The sequence below is a fragment of the Nerophis ophidion genome, linkage group LG04 (assembly GCF_033978795.1).
Source record: "Nerophis ophidion isolate RoL-2023_Sa linkage group LG04, RoL_Noph_v1.0, whole genome shotgun sequence".
Classification (NCBI taxonomy): domain Eukaryota; kingdom Metazoa; phylum Chordata; class Actinopteri; order Syngnathiformes; family Syngnathidae; genus Nerophis; species Nerophis ophidion.
Window position 1 is genome coordinate 5652991 of NC_084614.1, and position 24095 is coordinate 5677085.

General features: G+C 35.9%; 1 protein-coding gene across 1 annotated transcript in view; it reads left to right on the plus strand.

The window, feature by feature from the left end:
- The window catches only part of LOC133552148 (FRAS1-related extracellular matrix protein 2-like), a 206283-nt gene that overhangs the window by 9571 nt on the left and 172617 nt on the right, over positions 1 to 24095 (plus strand). Inside the window, exon 2 of the mRNA XM_061899505.1 lies at positions 12671 to 12760. Within this exon, the coding sequence (XP_061755489.1) occupies positions 12671 to 12760 (90 nt within the window). The remainder of the gene's footprint in view (positions 1 to 12670; positions 12761 to 24095) is intronic.

The window sequence follows — 24095 nt, forward strand, 5'->3', positions numbered from 1 at the left end:
GGCGCCTTTACACACACACACACACACACACACACACACACACACACACACACACACACACACACACGCACACACACTGCACTCAGGCCAGAGCAAAGAGACTCAAAAGTATTGGGACGCCCGCAGAGAGTGAACCATATGAATACTTTTTTGTTTGTTTGTTTTGTTTGTCAAACTTGAATTAAATGTGCTGCCTGTTTTGTGATAAAACACATTAATTGCGGGCTTTCATATGAAAAATTCTAAAAAATTCCCGAATTCCAGGATTTCCGGGACATTTTTCCCCATTCAAAATGAATTGGCCATTTTTTTTTTCCAAACCTCCACCATTTACACATTTTTCAACAGATTCAAACCATTCCACTCATCCTGGAAATTCAAACTATAATTTGTTTCCAAGTTAAAAAAATTCCAGGAATTCCCAGGATTCCATGATTTCCCGTCCATTTTTCCCATTCAAAGTTAATCGGCCATTTTTCAAACTTCCACCATTTACACATTTTTCAACAGATTCAAACCATTCCACCTTCAACACATTCCACTCATCCTGGAAATTCAAACTATGATTTTTTTCCAAGTTTAAAAAATTCCAGGAATTCCCAGAATTCCATGATTTCCCGTCCATTTTTCCCATTCGAAGTTAATCGGCCATTTTTCAAACTTCCACATTTTTCAACAGATTCAAACCATTCCACCTTAACATATTCAACTATCCTGGAAATTCTGATTATAATTTTTTTTCCAAGTTAAAAAAATTCTAGGTTTTCCGGGACATTTTTCCCGTTCAACATGAATTGGCCATTTTTCCAAACTACCACCATTTCCACATGTTTAAACTATTCCACCTTCAACACATTCCACTCATCCTGGAAATTCAAACTATAATTTGTTTCCAAGTTTAAAAAATTCCAGGAATTCCCAGAATTCCATAATTTCCCGTCCATTTTTCCCATTCAAAGTTAATCGGCCATTTTTCAAACTTCCACCATTTACACATTTTTCAACAGATTCAAACAATTCCACCTTCAACACATTCCACTCATCCTGGAAATTCAAACTATGATTTGTTTCCAAGTTTAAAAAATTCTAGGAATTCCCAGAATTCCATGATTTCCCGTCCATTTTTCCCATTCAAAGTTAATCGGCCATTTTTCAAACTTCCACCATTTACACATTTTTCAACAGATTCAAACCATTCCACCTTCAACACATTCCACTCATCCTGGAAATTCAAACTATGATTTTTTTCCAAGTTTAAAAAATTCCAGGAATTCCCAGAATTCCATGATTTCCCGTCCATTTTTCCCATTCGAAGTTAATCGGCCATTTTTCAAACTTCCACATTTTTCAACAGATTCAAACCATTCCACCTTAACATATTCAACTATCCTGGAAATTCTGATTATAATTTTTTTTCCAAGTTAAAAAAATTCTAGGTTTTCCGGGACATTTTTCCCGTTCAACATGAATTGGCCATTTTTCCAAACTACCACCATTTCCACATGTTTAAACTATTCCACCTTCAACACATTCCACTCATCCTGGAAATTCAAACTATAATTTGTTTCCAAGTTTAAAAAATTCCAGGAATTCCCAGAATTCCATAATTTCCCGTCCATTTTTCCCATTCAAAGTTAATCGGCCATTTTTCAAACTTCCACCATTTACACATTTTTCAACAGATTCAAACAATTCCACCTTCAACACATTCCACTCATCCTGGAAATTCAAACTATGATTTGTTTCCAAGTTTAAAAAATTCTAGGAATTCCCAGAATTCCATGATTTCCCGTCCATTTTTCCCATTCAAAGTTAATCGGCCATTTTTCAAACTTCCACCATTTACACATTTTTCAACAGATTCAAACCATTCCACCTTCAACACATTCCACTCATCCTGGAAATTCAAATTTTTTTCCAAGTTAAAAAAATTCCAGGAGTTCCCAGAATTCCATGATTTCCCGTCCATTTTTCCCATTCAAAGTTAATCGGCCATTTTTCAAACTTCCACATTTTTCAACAGATTCAAACCATTCCACCTTCAACACATTCCACTCATCCTGGAAATTCAAACAATATTTTTTTTCCAACTTTAAAAAATTCCAGGAATTCCCAGAATTCCATGATTTCCTGTCCATTTTTCCCATTCAAAGTTAATTGGCCATTTTTCAAACTTCCACATTTTTCAACCGATTCAAACCATTGCACCTTTAACACATTCAACTATCCTGGAAATTATAATTATATTTTTTTTCCCAAGTTATAAAATTCCAGGATTTCCGGGACATTTTTCCCTATTCAAAATGAATTGGCCATTTTTCCCAAACTACCACCATTTCCACATGTTTAAACTATTCCACCTTCAACACATTCTACTCATCCTGGAAATTCAAACTATAATTTGTTTCCGAGTTTAAAAAATTCCAGGAATTTCCAGAATTCCATGATTTCCCGTCCATTTTTCCCATTCAAAGTTAATCGGCCATTTTTCAAACTTCCACATTTTTCAACGGATTCAAACCATTCCACCTTTAACATATTCAACTATCCTGGAAATTCTGATTATAATTTTTTTTCCAAGTTAAAAAAATTCTAGGTTTTCCGGGACATTTTTCCCGTTCAACATGAATTGGCCATTTTTCCAAACTACCACCATTTCCACATGTTTAAACTATTCCACCTTCAACACATTCTACTCATCCTGGAAATTCAAACTATAATTTGTTTCCAAGTTTTAAAAATTCCAGGAATTCCCAGAATTCCATAATTTCCCGTCCATTTTTCCCATTCAAAGTTAATCGGCCATTTTTCAAACTTCCACATTTTTCAACAGATTCAAACCATTCCACCTTTAACACATTCAACTATCCTGGAAATTATAATTATATTTTTTTTCCCAAGTTATAAAATTCCAGGATTTCCGGGACATTTTTCCCTATTCAAAATGAATTGGCCATTTTTCCCAAACTACCACCATTTCCACATGTTTAAACTATTCCACCTTCAACACATTCTACTCATCCTGGAAATTCAAACTATAATTTGTTTCCGAGTTTAAAAAATTCCAGGAATTTCCAGAATTCCATGATTTCCCGTCCATTTTTCCCATTCAAAGTTAATCGGACATTTTTCAAACTTCCACATTTTTCAACCGATTCAAACCATTCCACCTTTAACATATTCCACTATCCTGGAAATTCTAATTCTAATTTTTTTTCCAAGTTATAAAATTCCAGGATTTCCGGGACATTTTACCCCATTCAAAATGAATTGGCCATTTTTTTCCAAACTACCACCATTTCCACATGTTTAAACTATTCCACCTTCAACACATTCTACTCATCCTGGAAATTCAAACTATAATTTGTTTCCAAGTTTAAAAAATTCCAGGAGTTCCCAGAATTCCATGATTTCCCGTCCATTTTTCCCATTCAAAGTTAATCGGCCATTTTTCAAACTTCCACATTTTTCAACAGATTCAAAACATTCCACCTTTAACATATTCAACTATCCTGGAAATTCGAATTATATATTTTTTTCCAAGTTATAAAATTCCAGGATTTCCAGGACATTTTTCCCCATTCAAAGTTAATCGGCCATTTTTAAAACTTCCACATTTTCAACCGGTTTAAACCATTCCACCTTTAACATATTCCACTATCCTGAAAATTCTAATTCTAATTTTTTTTCCAAGTTAAAAAAATTCCAGGATTTCCGGGACATTTTTCCCCATTCAAAATGAAATGGCCATTTTTTTCCCAAACTACCACCATTTCCACATATTTAAACTATTCCACCTTCAACATATTCCACTCATCCTGGAAATTCAAACTATAATTTGTTTCCAAGTTTTAAAAATTCCAGGAATTCCCAGAATTCCATGATTTCCTGTCCATTTTTCCCATTCAAAGTTAATTGGCCATTTTTCAAACTTCCACCATTTACACATTTTTCAACCGGTTTAAACCATTCCACCTTTAACATATTCCACTATCCTGGAAATTGAAAATTATGTTTTTTTTTTCCAAGTTAAAAAAATTCCAGGAATTCCGGGACATTTTTCCCCATTCAAAATGAATTGGCCATTTTTCCCAAACTACCACCATTTCCACATGTTTAAACTATTCCACCTTCAACACATTCTACTCATCCGGGAAATTCAAACTATAATTTGTTTCCAAGTTTAAAAAATTCCAGGAATTCCTAGAATTCCATAATTTCCCGTCCATTTTTCCCATTCAAAGTTAATCGGCCATTTTTCAAACTTCCGCCATTTACACATTTTTGAAATGATTCAAACCATTCCACCTTCAAAACATTCCACTCATCCTGGAAATTCAAACTATAATTCGTTTCCAAGTTTAAAAAATTCCAGGAATTCCCAGAATTCCATAATTTCCCGTCCATTTTTCCCATTCAAAGTTAATCGGCCATTTTTCAAACTTCCTCATTTTTCAACAGATTCAAACCATTCCATCTTTAACATATTCAACTATCCTGGAAATTCTAATTATATATTTTTTTTCCAAGTTATAAAATTCCAGGATTTCCGGGACATTTTTCCCCATTGAAAATGAATTGGCCATTTTTCCCAAACTACCACCATTTCCACATGTTTAAACTATTCCACCTTCAACATATTCCACTATCCTGGAAATTCAAACTATAATTTTTTCCAAAGTAAAAACATTCCAGGAATTCCAGGATTTCTGGGACATTTTTTCCATTCGAGTTGGCTATTTTTTCAAATTACCACCATTTCCACATTTTTCAACCGATTCAAACCACTCCACCTTAAACATCTTCCACTTTTGTGGAAATTCAAATTATTATTATTTTTTTCAAGTTAAAAAAATTCCAGGATTTCCGGGACATTTTTCCCGTTGAACATGAATTGGCCATTTTTTCAAACTACCACCATTTCCACAGTTTTCAACCGCTTTAAACCATTCCAGCTTCGACATATTCCACTCTCCTGGAAATTCAAACTTTTATTTTTTCCAAGTTAAAAAAAATACCAAGATTTTCCAGAATTCCTAGTTTTCCAAAGCCGTATTTCTACCCTTTTTTCTGGCGAATACTCCTTCCACATTTTTCAATGCATTTCAGTCGTTCCACCGTCCAAAAAATTCCTCTTAATCAGGACAAAAAATAAAGTTGTCTTTTGAATTGGAAAAATTCCCGGTTTTCCTAGAATTCCGTAACACCAATTCCCAATTAAAGATGTTACTACATCAACATATTTCCCCCGATTTGAAAAATTCCAACACCAACCATTTCAATTCATTAAGAAAATTAAAATCTTTTAACATTTTCCCAAAAATTCCCACTTTTCCCGAAATTCCCATTAAAATGAATAGGACATTTTTCCAAGTTCCACAGTTTTCACCCGATTCAAACCATTCTACCTTCAACATATTCCGCCATCCTAGAAATTCAAACAAGCTTTTTTTCCAAGTTAAAAACAATTCCAGGATTTTCCAAAATTCCTGGTTTTCCAAAGCCCTATGTCCACCCTTTTTTCTGGCGACTACTCCTTCCACATTTTTCAACGCATTTCAACCATTCCAACGTCGAAAACGTTCCTCTTAATCAGCACAAAAAACAAAGTTGTCTTTTGAACTACAAAAATTACCAGTTTTCCTGAAATTCCAGGAATTCCGTAATACCATTTCTCAATTCTACATGTTACTACTTCAACATATCTCCCCCGATTTGAAAAATTCCAACACCAACAATTTCAACTCATTCAGAAAATTCATGTCTTTTAACATTTTCCCCAAAAATTCCCGCTTTTCCCGAAATTCCCAAATTTCCATGAAATTCCCATTGAAATGAATGGGACATTTTTCAAAGTTCCACATTTTTCACCCGATTCAAACCATTCTACCTTCAACATATTCCACCATCCTAGAAATTTAAACACAATTTTTTTCCAAGTTAAAAAAAAATTCCAGGATTTTCCCAAATTCCTGGTTTTCCAAAGCTCTATGTCCACCCTTTTTTCTGGCGACTACTCCTTCCACATTTTTCAACGCATTTCAACCGTTCCACCGTCCCAACATTCTTCTTAATCAGGACAAAAAACAAAGTTGTGTTTTGAACTGGAAAAATTCCTGGTTTTCCTGAAATTCCAGGAATTCCTTAATACCATTTCCCAATTAAAGATGTTACTACTTCAACATATCTCCCCCGATTTGAAAAATTCCAACACCAACCATTTCAACTCATTCAGAAAATTCTAATCTTTTAACATTTTCCCAAAAATTCCCGCTTTTCCCGAAATTCCCATTGAAATGAATGGGACATTTTTCAAAGTTCCACATTTTTCACCCGATTCAAACCATTCTACCTTCAACATATTCCACCATCCTAGAAATTCAAACAAGCTTTTTTTCCCCAAGTTAAAAAAAAATTCCAGGATTTTCCAAAATTCCTGGTTTTCCAAAGCCCTTTGCCCACCCTTTTGTCTGGCGACTACTCCTTCCACATTTTTCAACGCATTTCAACCATTCCACCGTCGAAAACGTTCCTCTTAATCAGGACAAAAAACAAAGTTGTCTTTTGAACTAGAAAAATTACCAGTTTTCCTGAAATTCCAGGAATTCCGTAATACCATTTCTCAATTCTACATGTTACTACTTCAACATATCTCCCCCGATTTGAAAAATTCCAACACCAACCGTTTCAACTCATTCAGAAAATTCATGTCTTTTAACATTTTCCCCAAAAATTCCCGCTTTTCCCGAAATTCCCAAATTTCCATGAAATTCCCATTTAAATGAATGGGACATTTTTCAAAGTTCCACATTTTTCACCCGATTCAAACCATTTTACCTTCAACATATTCTACTATCCTAGAAATTCAAACAAGATTTTTTTTCCAAGTAAAAAAAAATTCCAGGATTTTCCAGAATTCCTGGTTTTCTAAGCCCTATGTCCACCCTTTTTTCTGGTGACTACTCCTTCCACATTTTTCAACGCATTTCAACCATTCCACCGTCGAAAACATTCCTCTTAATCAGGAGAAAAAAACAAGTTGTCTTTTGACCTAGAAAAATTACCAGTTTTTCCTGAAATTCCAGGAATTCCATAATACCATTTCTCAATTCTACATGTTACTACTTCAACATATCTTCCCGATTTGAAAAATCCCAACACCAACCATTTCAACTCATTCAGAAAATTCATGTCTTTTAACATTTTCCCCCAAAATTCCCGCTTTTCCCGAAATTCCCAAATTTCCATTGAAATGAATGGGACATTTTTCAAAGTTCCACATTTTTCACCCGATTCAAACCATTCTACCTTCAACATATTCCACCATCCTAGAAATTCAAACAAGCTTTTTTTCCAAGTTAAAAAAAATTCCAGGATTTTCCAAAATTCCTGGTTTTCCAAAGCCCTATGTCCACCCTTTTTTCTGGCGACTACTCCTTCCACATTTTTCAACACATTTCAACCGTTCCACTGTCCCAACATTCCGCTTAATCAGCACAAAAAACAAAGTTGTCTTTTGAACGGGAAAAATTCCCGGTTTTCCCGAAATTCCTGGAATTCCAAAATACCATTTCTCTATTAAAGATGTTACTATTTCAACATTTCTCGACCGATTAAAAACATTCCAACACCAACCATTTCAACTCATTCAGAAAATTCAAGTATTTTAATAAATAAATACAAAAAATACCGCTTGTCCCAAAATTTCCAAATTTTCATGAAATTCCCATTAAAATGATTGGGACATTTTTCAAAGTTCCACAATTCCCACATTTTTCATTCGATTCAAACCGTTCTAACTCCGAAATATTCAGCCTGTTCAAAGTTGTTTGCTCTTCCTCAACAATTAAAAAAAAATCCCGGATTTGCCAGAATTCCAGGTTTTCCGGGACATTTTTTCCATTTAATTTGAATTGGCCATTTTTTCAAACTTCCACCATTTCGACATTTTCTAACCGATTCAAACCATTCCACCTTCAACACATTCCACTCATCTTGGAAATTCAAACTATTTTTGCCAAGTTCAAAAAATTCCAGGAATTCCCAGAATTTCTAGTACATTTTCCCATTCAAAGTTAATCAGCCATTTTTCAAACTTGCACCATTTCCACATTTTTCAACCTTTTCAAACCTTTCAACATATTCCACTATCCTAGAAATTCAAACTATATATTTTTTTTAAATCCAGGATTTTCCAGAATTCCTGGTTTTCCAAAGCCCTATATTCACCTTTTTTTCTGGCGACTACTTTCTCCACATTTTTCAACCGTTCCACCGTCCAAAATATTCCGCTTAATCAGAACAAAAAACAAAATTGTTTTTCAAAGTTGTTTTCCCGAAATTCCAGGAATTCCTTAATACCATTTCTCAATTCAACATGTTACTACTTCAACATTTCTCGACCGATTTTAAAAATTCCAACTACACCCATTTCAACTCATTCAGAACATTCAAGTATTTTAATAACTAAATACAAAAAATACCGCTTTTCCCGAAATTTCCAAATTTTCATGAAATTCCCATTAAAATGATTGGGACATTTTTCAAAGTTCCACAATTCCCACATTTTTCATCCGATTCAAACCGTTCTAACTCCGAAATATTCAGCCTGTTCAACGTTGTTTGCTCTTCTTCAACAATTAACAAAAATTCCCGGATTTGCCGGAATTCTAGATTTTCCGGGACATTTTTTCCATTTAAATTGAATTGGCCATTTTTTCAAACTTCCACCATTTCGACATTTTTCAACTGATTCAAACCATTCCACCTTCAACACATTCCACTCATACTGGAAATTCAAACTATTTATTTTTTCCAAGCTCAAAAAAATTCCAGGAATTCCCAGAATTTCAAGTACATTTTCCCATTCAAAGTTAATCGGCCATTTTTCAAACTTCAACCATTTCGACATTTTTTAACCGATTCAAACCATTCTACCTTCGACACATTCCACTCATCCTGGAAATTCAAACTATTTTTGCCAAGTTTAAAAAATTCCAGGAATTCCCAGAATTTCTAGTACATTTTCCCATTCAAAGTTAATCAGCCATTTTTCAAACTTGCACCATTTCCACATTTTTCAACCTTTTCAAACCTTTCAACATATTCCACTATCCTAGAAATTCAAACTATATATTTTTTTTTTAATCCAGGATTTTCCAGAATTCCAGGTTTTCCAAAGCCCTATATCCACCCTTTTTTATGGCGACTACTTTTTCCACATTTTTCAACCGTTCCACCGTCCAAAATATTCCGCTTAATCAGGACAAAAAACAAAATTATTTTTCAAAGTTGTATTCCCGAAATTCCAGGAATTCCTTAATACCATTTCTCAATCCAACATGTTACTACTTCAACATTTTTCGACCGATTTGAAAAATTCCAAATACAACCATTTCAACTCATTCAGACCATTCAAGTTTTTGTTTTTTAACATTTTCAAATAAATTCCAGTTTTTCCCTAAATTCCCACATTTTTGGGGAAATTCTTATTGAAATGAATGGGACGTTCTTCAAAGTTCCACAACCCCCACATTTTTCATCTGATTCAAACCGTTCCACCTTCAAAATATTCTGGCTGTTTGGGAATTTTTGTGCTTTACTTTAAAACATTTTTTAAAAATTCCAGGATTTCAGTTCAGCTTCAGAATTGGAGCATTCACACTCAATTCCTTCAGGAATTGCCTCATCTAGTTGGAAATAATTTGTTAAATCATGTTTTGTTTTTTTAGTGTGCAAAATAACACATTTATCCATCCATCCATTTTCTACCACTTGTCCCTTTTGGGGTCGCGGGTGGTGCTGGAGCCTATCTCAATTTAGCGTAGTTAAAATGTAAACCATCCAGGGATGGGTACTGAATCCGGTACTTTTTTTTTTGGTACCCTACCGAGCCAAATCATACGGTGCCGGGGGTTGCTTTGCACTCCAGCAGCACCGAGAGCAGACAGAGCCAAACTACCTCGAAATAATATCGCAATTTTCGATGCTGACAAACAAATTGATTTTTTCCCGAAAAAAAAAAAAGTGCTAGCTTTAAGCTAACATGCATTGGCGTTGCTATTGACGTGCTACTGATTAGCTTTAGCGATCTAACACGACGATTTCAACATTTGTTAACGGAAACTACCACTTAGAATCAAACAGCAAATGCGTAATAAGTCGAGTACTTACAGTGTTAACACTTTTTAAGGCGCAACAATAGACGAGACAGCAAAAAACAAACTGACTAGACAACCATAACCTTACATGAACCATAACCATAGGGCCAGAGCCTCCAAAAAATATCTGTGTCTCATCTGTGGTCCGTATAGGCCCCTAGCAGTACTCAGGTACAATACACTTTTCCACCACTTGTGGCAGTAATGACAATATCAAACCAAGAGTCCGGAGCTAAAGTAATTGAAAAGTTTCTTAAGCGCAAAAAATATGACCAAACTGGTGAAGCTGTATTTTCAATTGCACTTAAATATTATTCAAAGTTTATTTAAGAGATAACAAACTTATTAATTGATGCATTAATTATTATATTATTTTATGTGTTTTATTTTTTTATTATTATTTAGCAAGGTGGCATATTCTTTTGTAATTAGGTTAGTGTTTATTCAGCCAGAATAAACACATCTCTATAATTCCCTAAAGTTGGGGAAGCAGCTGCTGTTCAAATAAAGGAATCTTGTTTCTCGAGCCTTCTTATCGCCGTCCGCCGTTAAAAGATCCAGCGTCACCTGGTGTGTTTGCGAGGGTGTTGTTGACACAGGCGGCTGCCACGGTGTTGGTTTAACGTCTCGATGGATTATAGATGTGTGACAACCAGGGAGGACGGTTGGGCGTCGTCATTGAGCGCTGACAGGCAGACTCGCTGGTGCTGATGTTGTTATGTATGTATGTATGTATGTGTGTATGTATGTATACATGTATGTATGTACGTATGAATGTATATATGAACGTATGTATGTATTTGTGTATATATGTATGTATACATGTATGTATGTATATATGAACGTTTGTATGTATTTGTGTATATATGTATGTATACATGTATGTTTACATGTACAGTATGTATGTATACATGTATGAATGTGTGTATATTTGTATACATGTATGAATGTATGTATATTTGTATACATACATGTATGTATGTACGTATGTATGTATGTATGTATGTATGTATGTATGTATGTATGTATGTATGTATACATGTATAAATGTATGTATATTTGTATGTATGTATGTATGTACGTACGTACGTATGTATGTATGTATGGATGTATGTAAATACTTACGTATGTATGTATATACATGTATGAATGTATGTATATTTGTATACATGTATGTATGTACGTATGTATGTATGTATGTATACATGTATAAATGTATGTATATTTGTATGTATGTACGTAGGTATGTATGTATGTATGTACGTAGGTATGTATGTATGTATGTATATATGCATGTATGAATGTATGTATATTTGTATACATGTATGAATGTATGTATATTTGTATACATGTATGAATGTATGTATATTTGTATACATGTATGTATGTATGTATGTATGTATGTATGTATGTACGTATGTATGTATGTATACATGTATGAATGGATGTATATTTGTATGTATGTATGTATGTATACATGTATGAATGTATGTATGTACGTATGTATGTACAGTATGTATGTATACATGTATGAATGTATGTGTATTTGTATGTATGTATGTACGTATACATGTATGAATGAATGTATGTATATTTGTATACATGTATGAATGTATGCATATTTGTATACATGTATGTATGTATGTACGTATGTATGTACGTATGTATGTACAGTATGTATGTATGTATACATGTATGAATGGATGTATATATGTATGTATGTATGTATGTATGTATACATCTATGAATGTATGTATGTATGTATGTATACATGTATGAATGTATGTATATTTGTATACATGTATGAATGTATGTATATTTGTATACATATGTGTACGTATGTATGTACAGTATGTATGTATGTATACATGTATGTATGTATGTATGTATGTATGTATACATGTATAAATATATGTATATTTGTATACATGTATGTACGTATGTACAGTATGTATGTATACATATATAAATATATTAATATTTGTATACATGCATGTATAAATGTACGTACAGTATGTCCCCATGTATGTATATTTGTATACATGTATGTATGTATCTATGTATCTATGTACGTATGTATATATATATATATATATATAGATAGATGTACATACATATATATATATATATATATATCTATATCTATATATATGTATATATATACATTTATATATATACATATATATATATGTATATATATAATAGTGTATATATATATATATGTATATATATAATAGTGTATATATACATATATATATGTATATATACACTATTTGTATATATATATACAGATATATATCTATATCTATATATATATATATACATATGTATATATATACATTTTATTTATTTATTTTTTTCCCCCTATATCCGTAGCCATGTTTTCTACAAAGTCCATAGATGTGATTGTTTATGCCTCAGGAATATATTCACAAATGTTTTTGCCGTCCTCAACACCTGCGACAAACGTTGCTGATTGCGTCGTTAACGCCTGCTTTTTCCCGCCGCAGCCGACATCGACGACCTGAACATCTGCTACGTGCTGTGCGGGGAAGAAAACGCCACGTCGGACATCTTTCACTTCACCGTGGAGGACGAGGGTAAGATGCGCTCCGGCTCATTCGCGTCCGACAAAGCTCCGATTGGTCGGGAGCGTCTTCCTGGACACTTCATTAGGTACACCCTTGCAAAGACAATTGGGCTTCGTTTAGAGCAGGGGTCACCAACCTTTTTGAAAGCAAGAGCTACTTCTTGGGTACTGACTCATGCCAAGTGCTACCAGTTTGATACACACTTCAATAAATTGCCAGAAATAGCCAATTTGTTCAATTTACCTTTTTTATAGGTATATAAAAAAAATAGGTATTTCTGTCTGTCATTCCTGCATACATTTTTTTTCCTTTTACGGAAGTTTTTTTGCAGAGAATAAATTATGAAAAAAACGCTTCATTGAATGGTTTAAAAGAGGAAAAAACAGGAAAAAATTGAAAATTTAATTTTTAAACATAGTTTATCTTCAATTTCGACTCTTTAAAATTGAAAATTCAACCGCAAAAAATTAAGAGAAAAACTAGCCAATTCAATCTCTTTGAAAAAATAAAATAATTTATGGAACATCATTAGTCATTTTTCCTGATTAAGATTAATTTTAGAATTTTGACGACATGTTTTAAATGTGTTAAAATCCAATCTGCACTTTGTTAGAATATATAACAAATTGGACCAGGCTATATTTCTAACAAAGACAAATCATTATTTCGTCTAGATTTTCCAGAACAAAAATTTTAAAAGAAATTCAAAAGACTTTGAAATAAGATTTAAATTTGATTTTACAGATTTTATAGATTTGCCTGAATATATATTTTTTTAAATTTTAATCAGAATAAGTTTGAAGAAATATTTCACAAATATTTTTTGTCGAAAAAACAGAAGCTAAAATGAAAAATTACATTTAAATTTATTTATTATTCTCTACAATAAAAAAAATAAATTTACTTTAACATTGATTTAAATTGTAAGGAAAGAAGAGGAAGGAATTTAAAAGGTAAAAAATTATATGTGTTTAAAAATCCTAAAATAATTTTTAAGGTTGAATTTTTTCTCTAAAATTGTCTTTCTGAAAGTTATAAGAAGCAAAGTAAAAAAAAATTGTGAATTTATCTAAACAAGTGAAGACCAAGTCTTTCAAATATTTTCTTGGATTTTCAAATTCTATTTGAGTTTTGTCTCTCTTAGAATTAAAAATGTCCAGCAAAGCGAGACCGGCTTGCTAGTAAATAAATACAATTTAAAAAATAGAGGCAGCTCACTGGTAAGTGCTGCAATTTGAGCTATTTTTAGAACAGGCCAGCGGGCGACCCCTGGATTAGATGTGGCTATGGAAGGTTATGTCTACTGTTGTGCTGGCAGCAGTGCTGTGGCCCGGCTCTAATCTAGACTGTGGCATTAATACTCATGAGGTTCCACTCCTAACCCCTCTCCTGCCCCCCCCCCGCCTGCTCTCCGGGTCTGGTAAATAAAAGATGGGAGGTCGTTGTAAATACGGGTTATGCACGCCACTACCTTTTGATGCACCCAGTGAGCAATCAGGGAGGCGCGCCTGTTCTTTTCCGTTTGGATGATCGGCTTCTATCAAGTCCGACGTGAAGATGAACGACCGAGCTGGGAGGAAATGACCTCCAAACCGGCGCCTTGAGAAAACGCCATCAAAGCAATCGTCGCTTATAATGGCGGCTGAAGGTTTGGCGTTTTTACCGGCGTGCTTGGAGTGAGGACAGGTGCAGGATTCGGTACTTTTTTAGGCACCGACCGAAATAATCGTGAAATCAAACATCAGTACTTGCAGTATAAACATGTTGTAGGGCGCAACATGACGCTCTCAGCTTCCTGGAAAAAGCTACTTCCTCGTTAGCCAACACACCGTAGGTAGCCTATATAGTACGCCCATATAATGTTTTGGAAGTGCAATGCGGTGATGCTAATTTACATTGAATTTGCCTTAGACAGGCTAACATTAGCATTAGCAGTTTTACATGGCAATTTCAAAACAAACACCAATTTGATAATGAAAACTACAACTAAGATGAATGCTACAATCAAACAGCCGGTATGTAAAAAGTACAATACTTACAGTATAAACATGTTGTAGGGCGCAATATGACGCTCTCAGCTTCCTGGAAAAAGCTACTTCCTCGTTAACCAATATACCGTAGGTAGCCTATATAGTACGCCCATATAATGTTTTGGAAGTGCAATGCGGTGATGCTAATTTACATTGAATTTGCCTTAGACAGGCTAACATTAGCATTAGCAGTTTTACATGGCGATTTCAACACCAACAAATTTGGTAATGAAAACTACAACTAAGATGAATGCTACAATCAAACAGCCGGTATGTAAAAAGTATAATACTTACAGTATAAACATGTTGTAGGGCGCAACATGACGCTCTCAGCTTCCTGGAAAAATCTACTTCCTCGTTAGCCAACACACCGTAGGTAGCCTATATAGTACGCCCATATAATGTTTTGGAAGTGCAATGCGGTGATGCTAATTTACATTGAATTTGCCTTAGACAGGCTAACATTAGCATTAGCAGTTTTACATGGCGATTTCAAAACAAACACCAATTTGATAATGAAAACTACAACTAAGATGAACGCTACAATCAAACAGCCGGTATGTAAAAAGTACAATACTTACAGTATAAACATGTTGTAGGGCGCAATATGACGCTCTCAGCTTCCTGGAAAAAGCTACTTCCTCGTTAGCCAACATACCGTAGGTAGTCTATATAAAACGCCCATATAGTGTTTTGGAAGTGCAATGCGGAGATGCTAATTTACATTGAATTTGCCTTAGACAGGCTACTATTAGCATTAGCAATTTTACATGGCGATTTCAACACCAACAAATTTGGTAATGAAAACTACAACTAAGATGAATGCTACAATCAAACAGCCGGTATGTAAAATGTACAATAATTACAGTATAAACATGTTGTAGGGCGCAACATGACACTTTCAGCTTCCTGGAAAACGCTACTTCCTAATTGGCCAACATACCACAGATAGACCATACAGTACTGCCGTCTATAGTTTTTGAAGTGCAATATAGTGCGCTAGCTTGATGCTAATATACATTGGATTTGCCATTGACAGGCTAATATTAGCATTACCTATTTTACATGGCAATTTTAAAGCCAACAAATTTGGTAACGAAAACTATAACGAAGATAAATGTTACATTCAAACAGCTGGTGTGTAGTAAGTACAGTACTTGCAATATAAACACGTTGTAGGGCGCAACATGATGCTCCTTAACTTGCTGGAAAAAGCTACTTCCGAGTTAGCCAACATACCGTAGGTAGTCTATACAATACTGCCATCTGATGTTTTGGAAGTGCAATGCGGTGTGATAATTTAAATTGGATTTGCCATAGACAGGCTAACATTAGCATTAGCAATTTTACATGGCCATTTCAACACCAACAAATTTGGTAATGAAAACTACAACTAAGATGAATGCTACAATCAAACAGCCGGTATGTAAAAAGTACAATACTTACAGTACAAACATGTTGTAGGGCGCAACATGACGCTCTCAGCTTCCTAGAAAAAGCTACTTCCTCGTTAGCCAACATACCGTAAGTAGTCTATATAGTACGCCCATATGATGTTTTGGAAGTGAAATGCGGTGATGCTAATTTAGATTGAATTTGCCTTAGACAGGCTACTATTAGCATTAGCAATTTTACATGGCAATTTTAACGCCAACAATTTTGGTAATGAAAACTACAACGAAGATAAATGTTACATTCCAACAGCTGGTGTGTAATAAGTATAGTACTTACAATATAAACATGTTGTAGGGCGCAACATGATGCTCTCAACTTGCTGGAAAAAGCTACTTCCTCGTTAGCCAACACACCGTAGGTAGTCTATATAGTACGCCCATATAATGTTTTGGAAGTGCAATGCGGTGATGCTAATTTACATTGAATTTGCCTTAGACAGGCTACTATTAGCATTAGCAATTTTACATGGCAATTTCAACACAAACACCAATTTGGTAATGAAAACTACAACTAAGATGAATCCTACAATCAAACAGCCGGTATGTAAAAAGTACAATACTTACAGTATAAACATGTTGTAGGGCGCAACATGGCGCTCTCAGCTTCCTGGAAAAAGCTACTTCCTCGTTAGCCAACATACCGTAGGTAGTCTATATAGTACGCCCATATAATGTTTTGGATGTGTAATGCGGTGATGCTAATTTATATTGAATTTGCCTTTGACAGGCTAACATTAGCATTAGCAGTTTTACGTGGCAATTTCAACACAAACTCCAATTTGGTAATGAAAACTACAACTAAGATGAATGCTACAATCAAACAGTCGGTATGTAAGAAGTACAATGCTTACAGTATAAACATGTTGTAGGGCGCAACATGACGCTCTCAGCTTCCTAGAAAAAGCTACTTCCTCGTTAGCCAACATACCGTAGGTAGTCTATATAGAACGCCCATATAATGTTTTGGAAGTGCAATGCGGTGATGCTAATTTACATTGAATTTGCCTTAGACATGCTACTATTAGCATTAGCAGTTTTACATGGCAATTTCAACACAAACACCAATTTGGTAATGAAAACTACAACTAAGATGAATGCTACAATCAAACAGCCGGTATGTAAAAAGTACAATACTTACAGTATAAACATGTTGTAGGGCGCAACATGACGCTCTCAGCTTCCTGGAAAAAGCTACTTCCTCGTTAGCCAACATACCGTAAGTAGTCTATATAGAACGCCCATATAATGTTTTGGAAGTGCAATGCGGGGATGCTAATTTACATTGAATTTGCCTGAGACATGCTAACATTAGCATTATCAATTTTACATGGCGATTTCAACACCAGCAAATTTGGTAATGAAAACTACAACTAAGATGAACGCTACAATAAAACAGCCGGTATGTAAAAAGTACAATACTTACAGTATAAACATGTTGTAGGGCGCAACATGACGCTCTCAGCTTCCTGGAAAAAGCTACTTCCTTGTTAACCAATATACCGTAGGTAGTCTATATAGTACGCCAATATAATGTTTTGGATGTGTAATGCGGTGATGCTAATTTACATTGAATTTGCCTTAGACAGGCTAACATTAGCATTAGCAGTTTTACATGGCGATTTCAACACCAACAAATTTGGTAATGAAAACTACAACTAAGACGAATGCTACAATCAAACAGCCGGTATGTAAAAAGTACAATACTTACAGTATAAACATGTTGTAGGGCACAACTTGACGCTCTCAGCTTCCTGGAAAAAGCTACTTCCTTGTTAACCAATATACCGTAGGTAGTCTATATAGTACGCCAATATAATGTTTTGGATGTGTAATGCGGTGATGCTAATTTACATTGAATTTGCCTTAGACAGGCTAACATTAGCATTAGCAGTTTTACATGGCGATTTCAACACCAACAAATTTGGTAATGAAAACTACAACTAAGATTAATGCTACAATCAAACAGCCGGTATGTAAAAAGTACAATACCTACAGTATAAACATGTTGTAGGGCGCAACATGATGCTCTCAACTTCCTGGAAAAAGCTACTTCCTCGTTAGCCAACATACCGTAGGTAGTCTATATAGTACGCCCATATAATGTTTTGGAAGTGCAATGTGGTGATGCTAATTTACATTGGATTTGCCATAGACAGGCTACTATTAGCATTAGCTGATTTTCATGGCGATTTCAACACAAACTCCAATTTGTTAATGAAAACTACAACTAAGATGAATGCTACAATCAAACAGCCGGTATGTAAAAAGTACAATACTTACAGTACAAACACGTTGTAGGGCTTAACATGACGCTCTCAGCTTCCTGGAAAAAGCTACTTCCTCGTTAGCCAACATACCGTAGGTAGTCTATATAGTACGCCCATATAATGTTTTGGAAGTGCAATGCGGTGATGCTAATTTACATTGAATTTGCCTTAGACAGGCTAACATTAGCATTAGCAGTTTTACATGGCAATTTCAACACAAACACCAAATTGGTTAATGAAAACTACAACTAAGATGAACGCTACAATCAAACAGCCGGTATGTAAAAAGTACAATACTTACAGTACAAACATGTTGTAGGGCGCAACATGACACTTTCAGCTTCCTGGAAAACGCTACTTCCTAATTGGCCAACATACCATAGATAGTCCATACAGTACTGCCGTCTGGAGTTTTGGAAGTGCAATGTAGTGTGCTAGCTTGATGCTAATATACATTGGATTTGCCATTGACAGGCTAATATTAGCATTACCTATTTTACATGGCAATTTTAAAGCCAACAAATATGGTAACGAAAACTACGACAAAGATAAATGTTACATTCGAACAGCTGGTGTGTAATAAGTATAGTTTTTATTGCAGGCTTAAAAATAAAAACAAAAAAACGCCACAGTGATGCTGGCAATTCAGATGGATGATAAGATTTGATGTGTTGGAGCGTGATGTTTTGTCCCCTTCGTGCTGGGAGAACGTTTGCGGAACATTTGTCTTCCTTTGAAAGTGAATAAGTCCCACAAACCGAGGCCACTGCTCATTTAACGGAGGAGCAAGCTAGCACTAATGACAACAGGAAGTGGATACGCATGCAACAGGAAGTGACGCACTCAACACCTAAAATAAAAAAAAATTAAAAAAAACTTTTACAAATTAAAACGGAAGAAGATCAACATCTTTAAACGCTCAACTTAAAATAAGTCGTCAGATAAAAGACTTTGCCCATAAAGTAAATTGTGTGGCTAATTATTTATTGTCCTGGTGCTAATTGGACTTTTCAAGGACTTTAATGACAACTGTGAAAGGAGAAGATGAAATATTCTGGTTTCCTCACAAGCAACTTCAACTCGCCTCGCGTCTTCCGTTCAGCAGCAGGCGTCTGCCGCAGGAGCCAGCGGGGGCTTCGAGCTGTCCCCGAGCAAGGCACGCAAGGGGCCGGGCGCTGCACTCGCAAGCCGGCGGAGCCCGCGGCGCCCAAGATCGCTTTGATATTTAAGAGCTCAGGCTAATGAGAGCTTGAGGCGGGCAGAGCTGCAGGCGCGCCTGTAAATTACCTGGCTCTAGTACAGGCGTGGGGGTAATGCACCGACCTGGGAAGATTAATGGTTAGAGTTATGATTAGGGTTGGAGTCCGTTCAGGGTTATTTTTGGTATGGTTACGGTTAGGTTTAGAAATCGGGTTAGGGCATGGGTGTCAAACTCTGGCACGCGGGCCAAATTCGGCCCGCCGTGTAATTTTATTTGGCCCTTGAGGCAATTTCAAATTACCATTAGAGCTGGCCCGCCGGTGTAACACCACGTTCACCGCTAATACTCATGCTCGTCAACCCTCCCAATTTTCCCGGGAGACTCCCGAAGTTCAGTGACCCTCCCGAATTTCTCCCGATTTCCACCCGGACAATAATATTGGGGGCGGGCCGTAATATACATAATATAGGCGGCTCATACACACACACACAAGTGTATGCAAGGCATACTTGGTCAACAGCCATACAGGTCACACTGAGGGTGGCCGTATAAACAAGGTTAACACTGTTACAAATATGCGCCACACTGTGAACCCACAGCAAACAAGAATGACAAACACATTTCGGGAGAACATCTGCACCGTAACACAACATAAACACAACGGGAAAAATACCCAGAACCCCTTTGCATCACTAACTCTTCCGGGACGCTACGATATACACCCCCGCTACCACCAAACTCCACCCCAACTCAAACCCGCCGCCGAAAAAAGGCATTAAATTTGTGTTTTTATTTTATTTGATATGCCATTGATATTTTTTAATTATTATTATTTGAAACTGGATTTTGCATGTCACTATAAAGTTATTTAAGCCATGCTTGTTCAATATTCAATGCAAAACTTGTTAGGGTCCCTATCAAAGGGTTAATTAGTTCAACCTCGGCCCATGGCTTTGTTCGGTTTTAAATTTTGGCCCACTTTGTATTTGAGTTTGACACCACTGGGTTAGGGTTAGGTTTAGAGTTGGGGTTAAGTTTGGGTTAGGGTTAGGATTAGAGTTGGGGTTAAGTTTGGGTTAGGGTTAGGATTAGGATTAGATATTGTACTTTATTGATTCCTTCAGGAGAGTTCCCTCAGGAAAATTAAAATTCCAGGAGCAATACACTAATACAGTCGATTTTAAACCGGGATTGATAAGAATTGCAATTCAGATACGAAGCAATTTTTTTTTGTGCACCTTTACTGATTTATTTTTATTTTTATCGTATATATTGTTGCGTGTAAAAACAGATTTTGTTGGTTTTGGCACTCAGCTAATGGTGTACCTAATGAAGTGTCCGTGGTACACACACACACACACACACACCCACACATACACACACTGGTTATCATTTGGAATGGGGACCAAGTATTTGTTCGTGACTTGTGGGGACCACCCTTTCTACAGGTTGTGGAGGCATAAAAAAAAAATAGGTAAAATGTCCACTGCCCGTTTAGCTCATACACGCCTTTTAATCTCTGGATTGATGAAGTAATGTGCTGATCATTCTTACTGGGGACCCTGGGGAAAAAGAGTTCATATGGTTCATGGGGACCAAATTTCAGTCATTTTGCATAATACACACACATTTGTTCGTGACTAGTAAGACCATTTAAAAAAAAAAAAAAGAAAAAAAAAGAAAATGTGCAAATGTCTCACACTCAAACTAAGCAGTAAACATGTTTTACGGGCCAAAGCTTAAAAATTACTTTGGCATCTTTAGAATGGATCTGACTATCATTTAAAAAGGTTTACCTTTCGGGGACCTGTTTTTTTGGTCCCCATACCGTCCGAAGTCCCTTAGAGGTGTGTAAACAAAGCGATGTTCCCATTAAGTCAGAATTGCCAAAACACACACACACACACACACACTGGTTATCATTTGGAATGAGGACCAAGTATTTGTTCGTGACTTGTGGGGACCACCCTTTCTACAGGTTGTGGAGGCATAAAAAAAAAATAGGTAAAATGTCCACTGCCCGTTTAGCTCATACACGCCTTTTAATCTCTGGATTGATGAAGTAATGTGCTGATCATTCTTACTGGGGACCCTGGGGAAAAAGAGTTCATATGGTTCATGGGGACCAAATTTCAGTCATTTTGCATAATACACACACATTTGTTCGTGACTAGTAAGACCATTTAAAAAAAAAAAAAAGAAAAAAAAAGAAAATGTGCAAATGTCTCACACTCAAACTAAGCAGTAAACATGTTTTACGGGCCAAAGCTTAAAAATTACTTTGGCATCTTCAGAATGGATCTGACTATCATTTAAAAAGGTTTACCTTTCGGGGACCTGTTTTTTTGGTCCCCATACCGTCCGAAGTCCCTTAGAGGTGTGTAAACAAAGCGATGTTCCCATTAAGTCAGAATTGCCAAAACACACACACACACACACACACTGGTTATCATTTGGAATGAGGACCAAGTTGTTGTTCGTGACTTGTGGGGACCACCCTTTCTACAGGTTGTGGAGGCATAAAAAAAATGAGGTAAAATGGCCACTGCCCAGTTAGCTCATACACGTCTTTAAATCTCTGGATTGATAAAGTAATGTGCTGATCATACTAACTGGGGACCCTGGGGAAAAAGAGTTAATATGGTTCATGGGCACCAAATTTCAGTCATTTTGCATAATTCACACAAATTTGTTCGTGACTAGTGAGGACCATTTAAAAAAAAAAATAAAAGAAAAAAGAAAAATGTGCAAATGTCTCACACTCAAACTAATCAGTAAACATGTTTTACGGGCCAAAGCTTAAAAATCGCTTAGGCATCTTGAGAATGGATCTGACTATCATTTAAAAAGGTTTCCCTTTTGGGACATGTTTTTTGGTCCCCATACCGTCAGAAGTCCCTTAAAGGTGTGTAAACAGAGCGATGTCCCCATTAAGTCAGAATTGCCAAAACACACACACACACACACACACACACACACACACACACACGCTGGTTATCATTTGGAATGGGGACCGAGTTGTTGTTCGTGACTTGTAGGGACCACTCTTTCTACAGGTTTTGGAGGCATAAAAAAAATGAGGTAAAATGTCCACTGCCCAGTTAGCTCATACACGTCTTTAAATCTCTGGATTGATAAAGTAATGTGCTGATCATGCTTACTGGGGACCCTTGGGAAAAAGAGTTCATATGGTTCATGAGGACCAAATTTCAGTCATTTTGCATTATTCACACACATTTGTTCGTGACTAGTGAGGACCATTTAAAAAAAAAAAAGAAAAACGAAAATTGTGCAAATGTTTCACACTCAAACTAAGCAGTAAACATGTTTTACGGGCCAAAGCTTAAAAATCACTTAGGCATCATGAGAATGGATCTGACTATCATTTAAAAAGGTTTCCCTTTCGGGGACCTGTTTTTTGGTCCCCATACCGTCAGAAGTCCCTTAAAGGTGTGTAAACAGAGCGATGTCCCCATTAAGTCAGAATTGCCAAAACACACACACACACACACACACACACACACACACACACACACTGGTTATCATTTGGAATGGGGACCAAGTTTTTGTTCGTGACTTGTAGGGACCACCCTTTCTACAGGTTTTGGAGGCATAAAAAAAATGAGGTAAAATGTCCATTGCCCAGTTAGCTCATACACGTCTTTAAATCTCTGGATTGATAAAGTAATGTGCTGATCATACTTACTGGGGACCCTGGGGAAAAAGAGTTCATATGGTTCATGGGGACCAAATTTCAGTCATTTTGCATAATTCACACAAATTTGTTCGTGACTACTGAGGACCATTAAAAAAAAAAGGGAAAATGTGCAAATGTCTCACACTCAAACTAACCAGTAAACATGTTTTACGGGCCAAAGCTTAAAAATCGCTTAGGCATCTTGAGAATGGATCTCACTATCATTTAAAAAGGTTTCCCCTTCGGGGACCTGTTTTTTGGTCCCCATACCGTCGGAAGTCCCTTAAAGGTGTGTAAACAGAGCGATGTCCCCATTAAGTCAGAATTGCCAACACACACACACACACACACACACACTGGTTATCATTTGGAATGGGGACCAAGTTGTTGTTCGTGACTTGTGGGGACCAACCTTTCTACAGGTTGTGGTGGCATAAAAAAAATGAAGTAAAATGTCCACTGCCCAGTTAGCTCATACACGTCTTTAAATGTCTGGATTGATAAAGTAATGTGCTGATCATACTTACTGGGGACCCTTGGGAAAAAGAGTTCATATGGTTCATGGGGACCAAATTTCAGTCATTTTGCATTATTCACACACATTTGTTCGTGACTAGTGAGGACCATTTAAAAAAAAAAAAAAAGAAAAAGGAAAAATGTGCAAATGTCCCACACTCAAACTAACCAGTAAACAT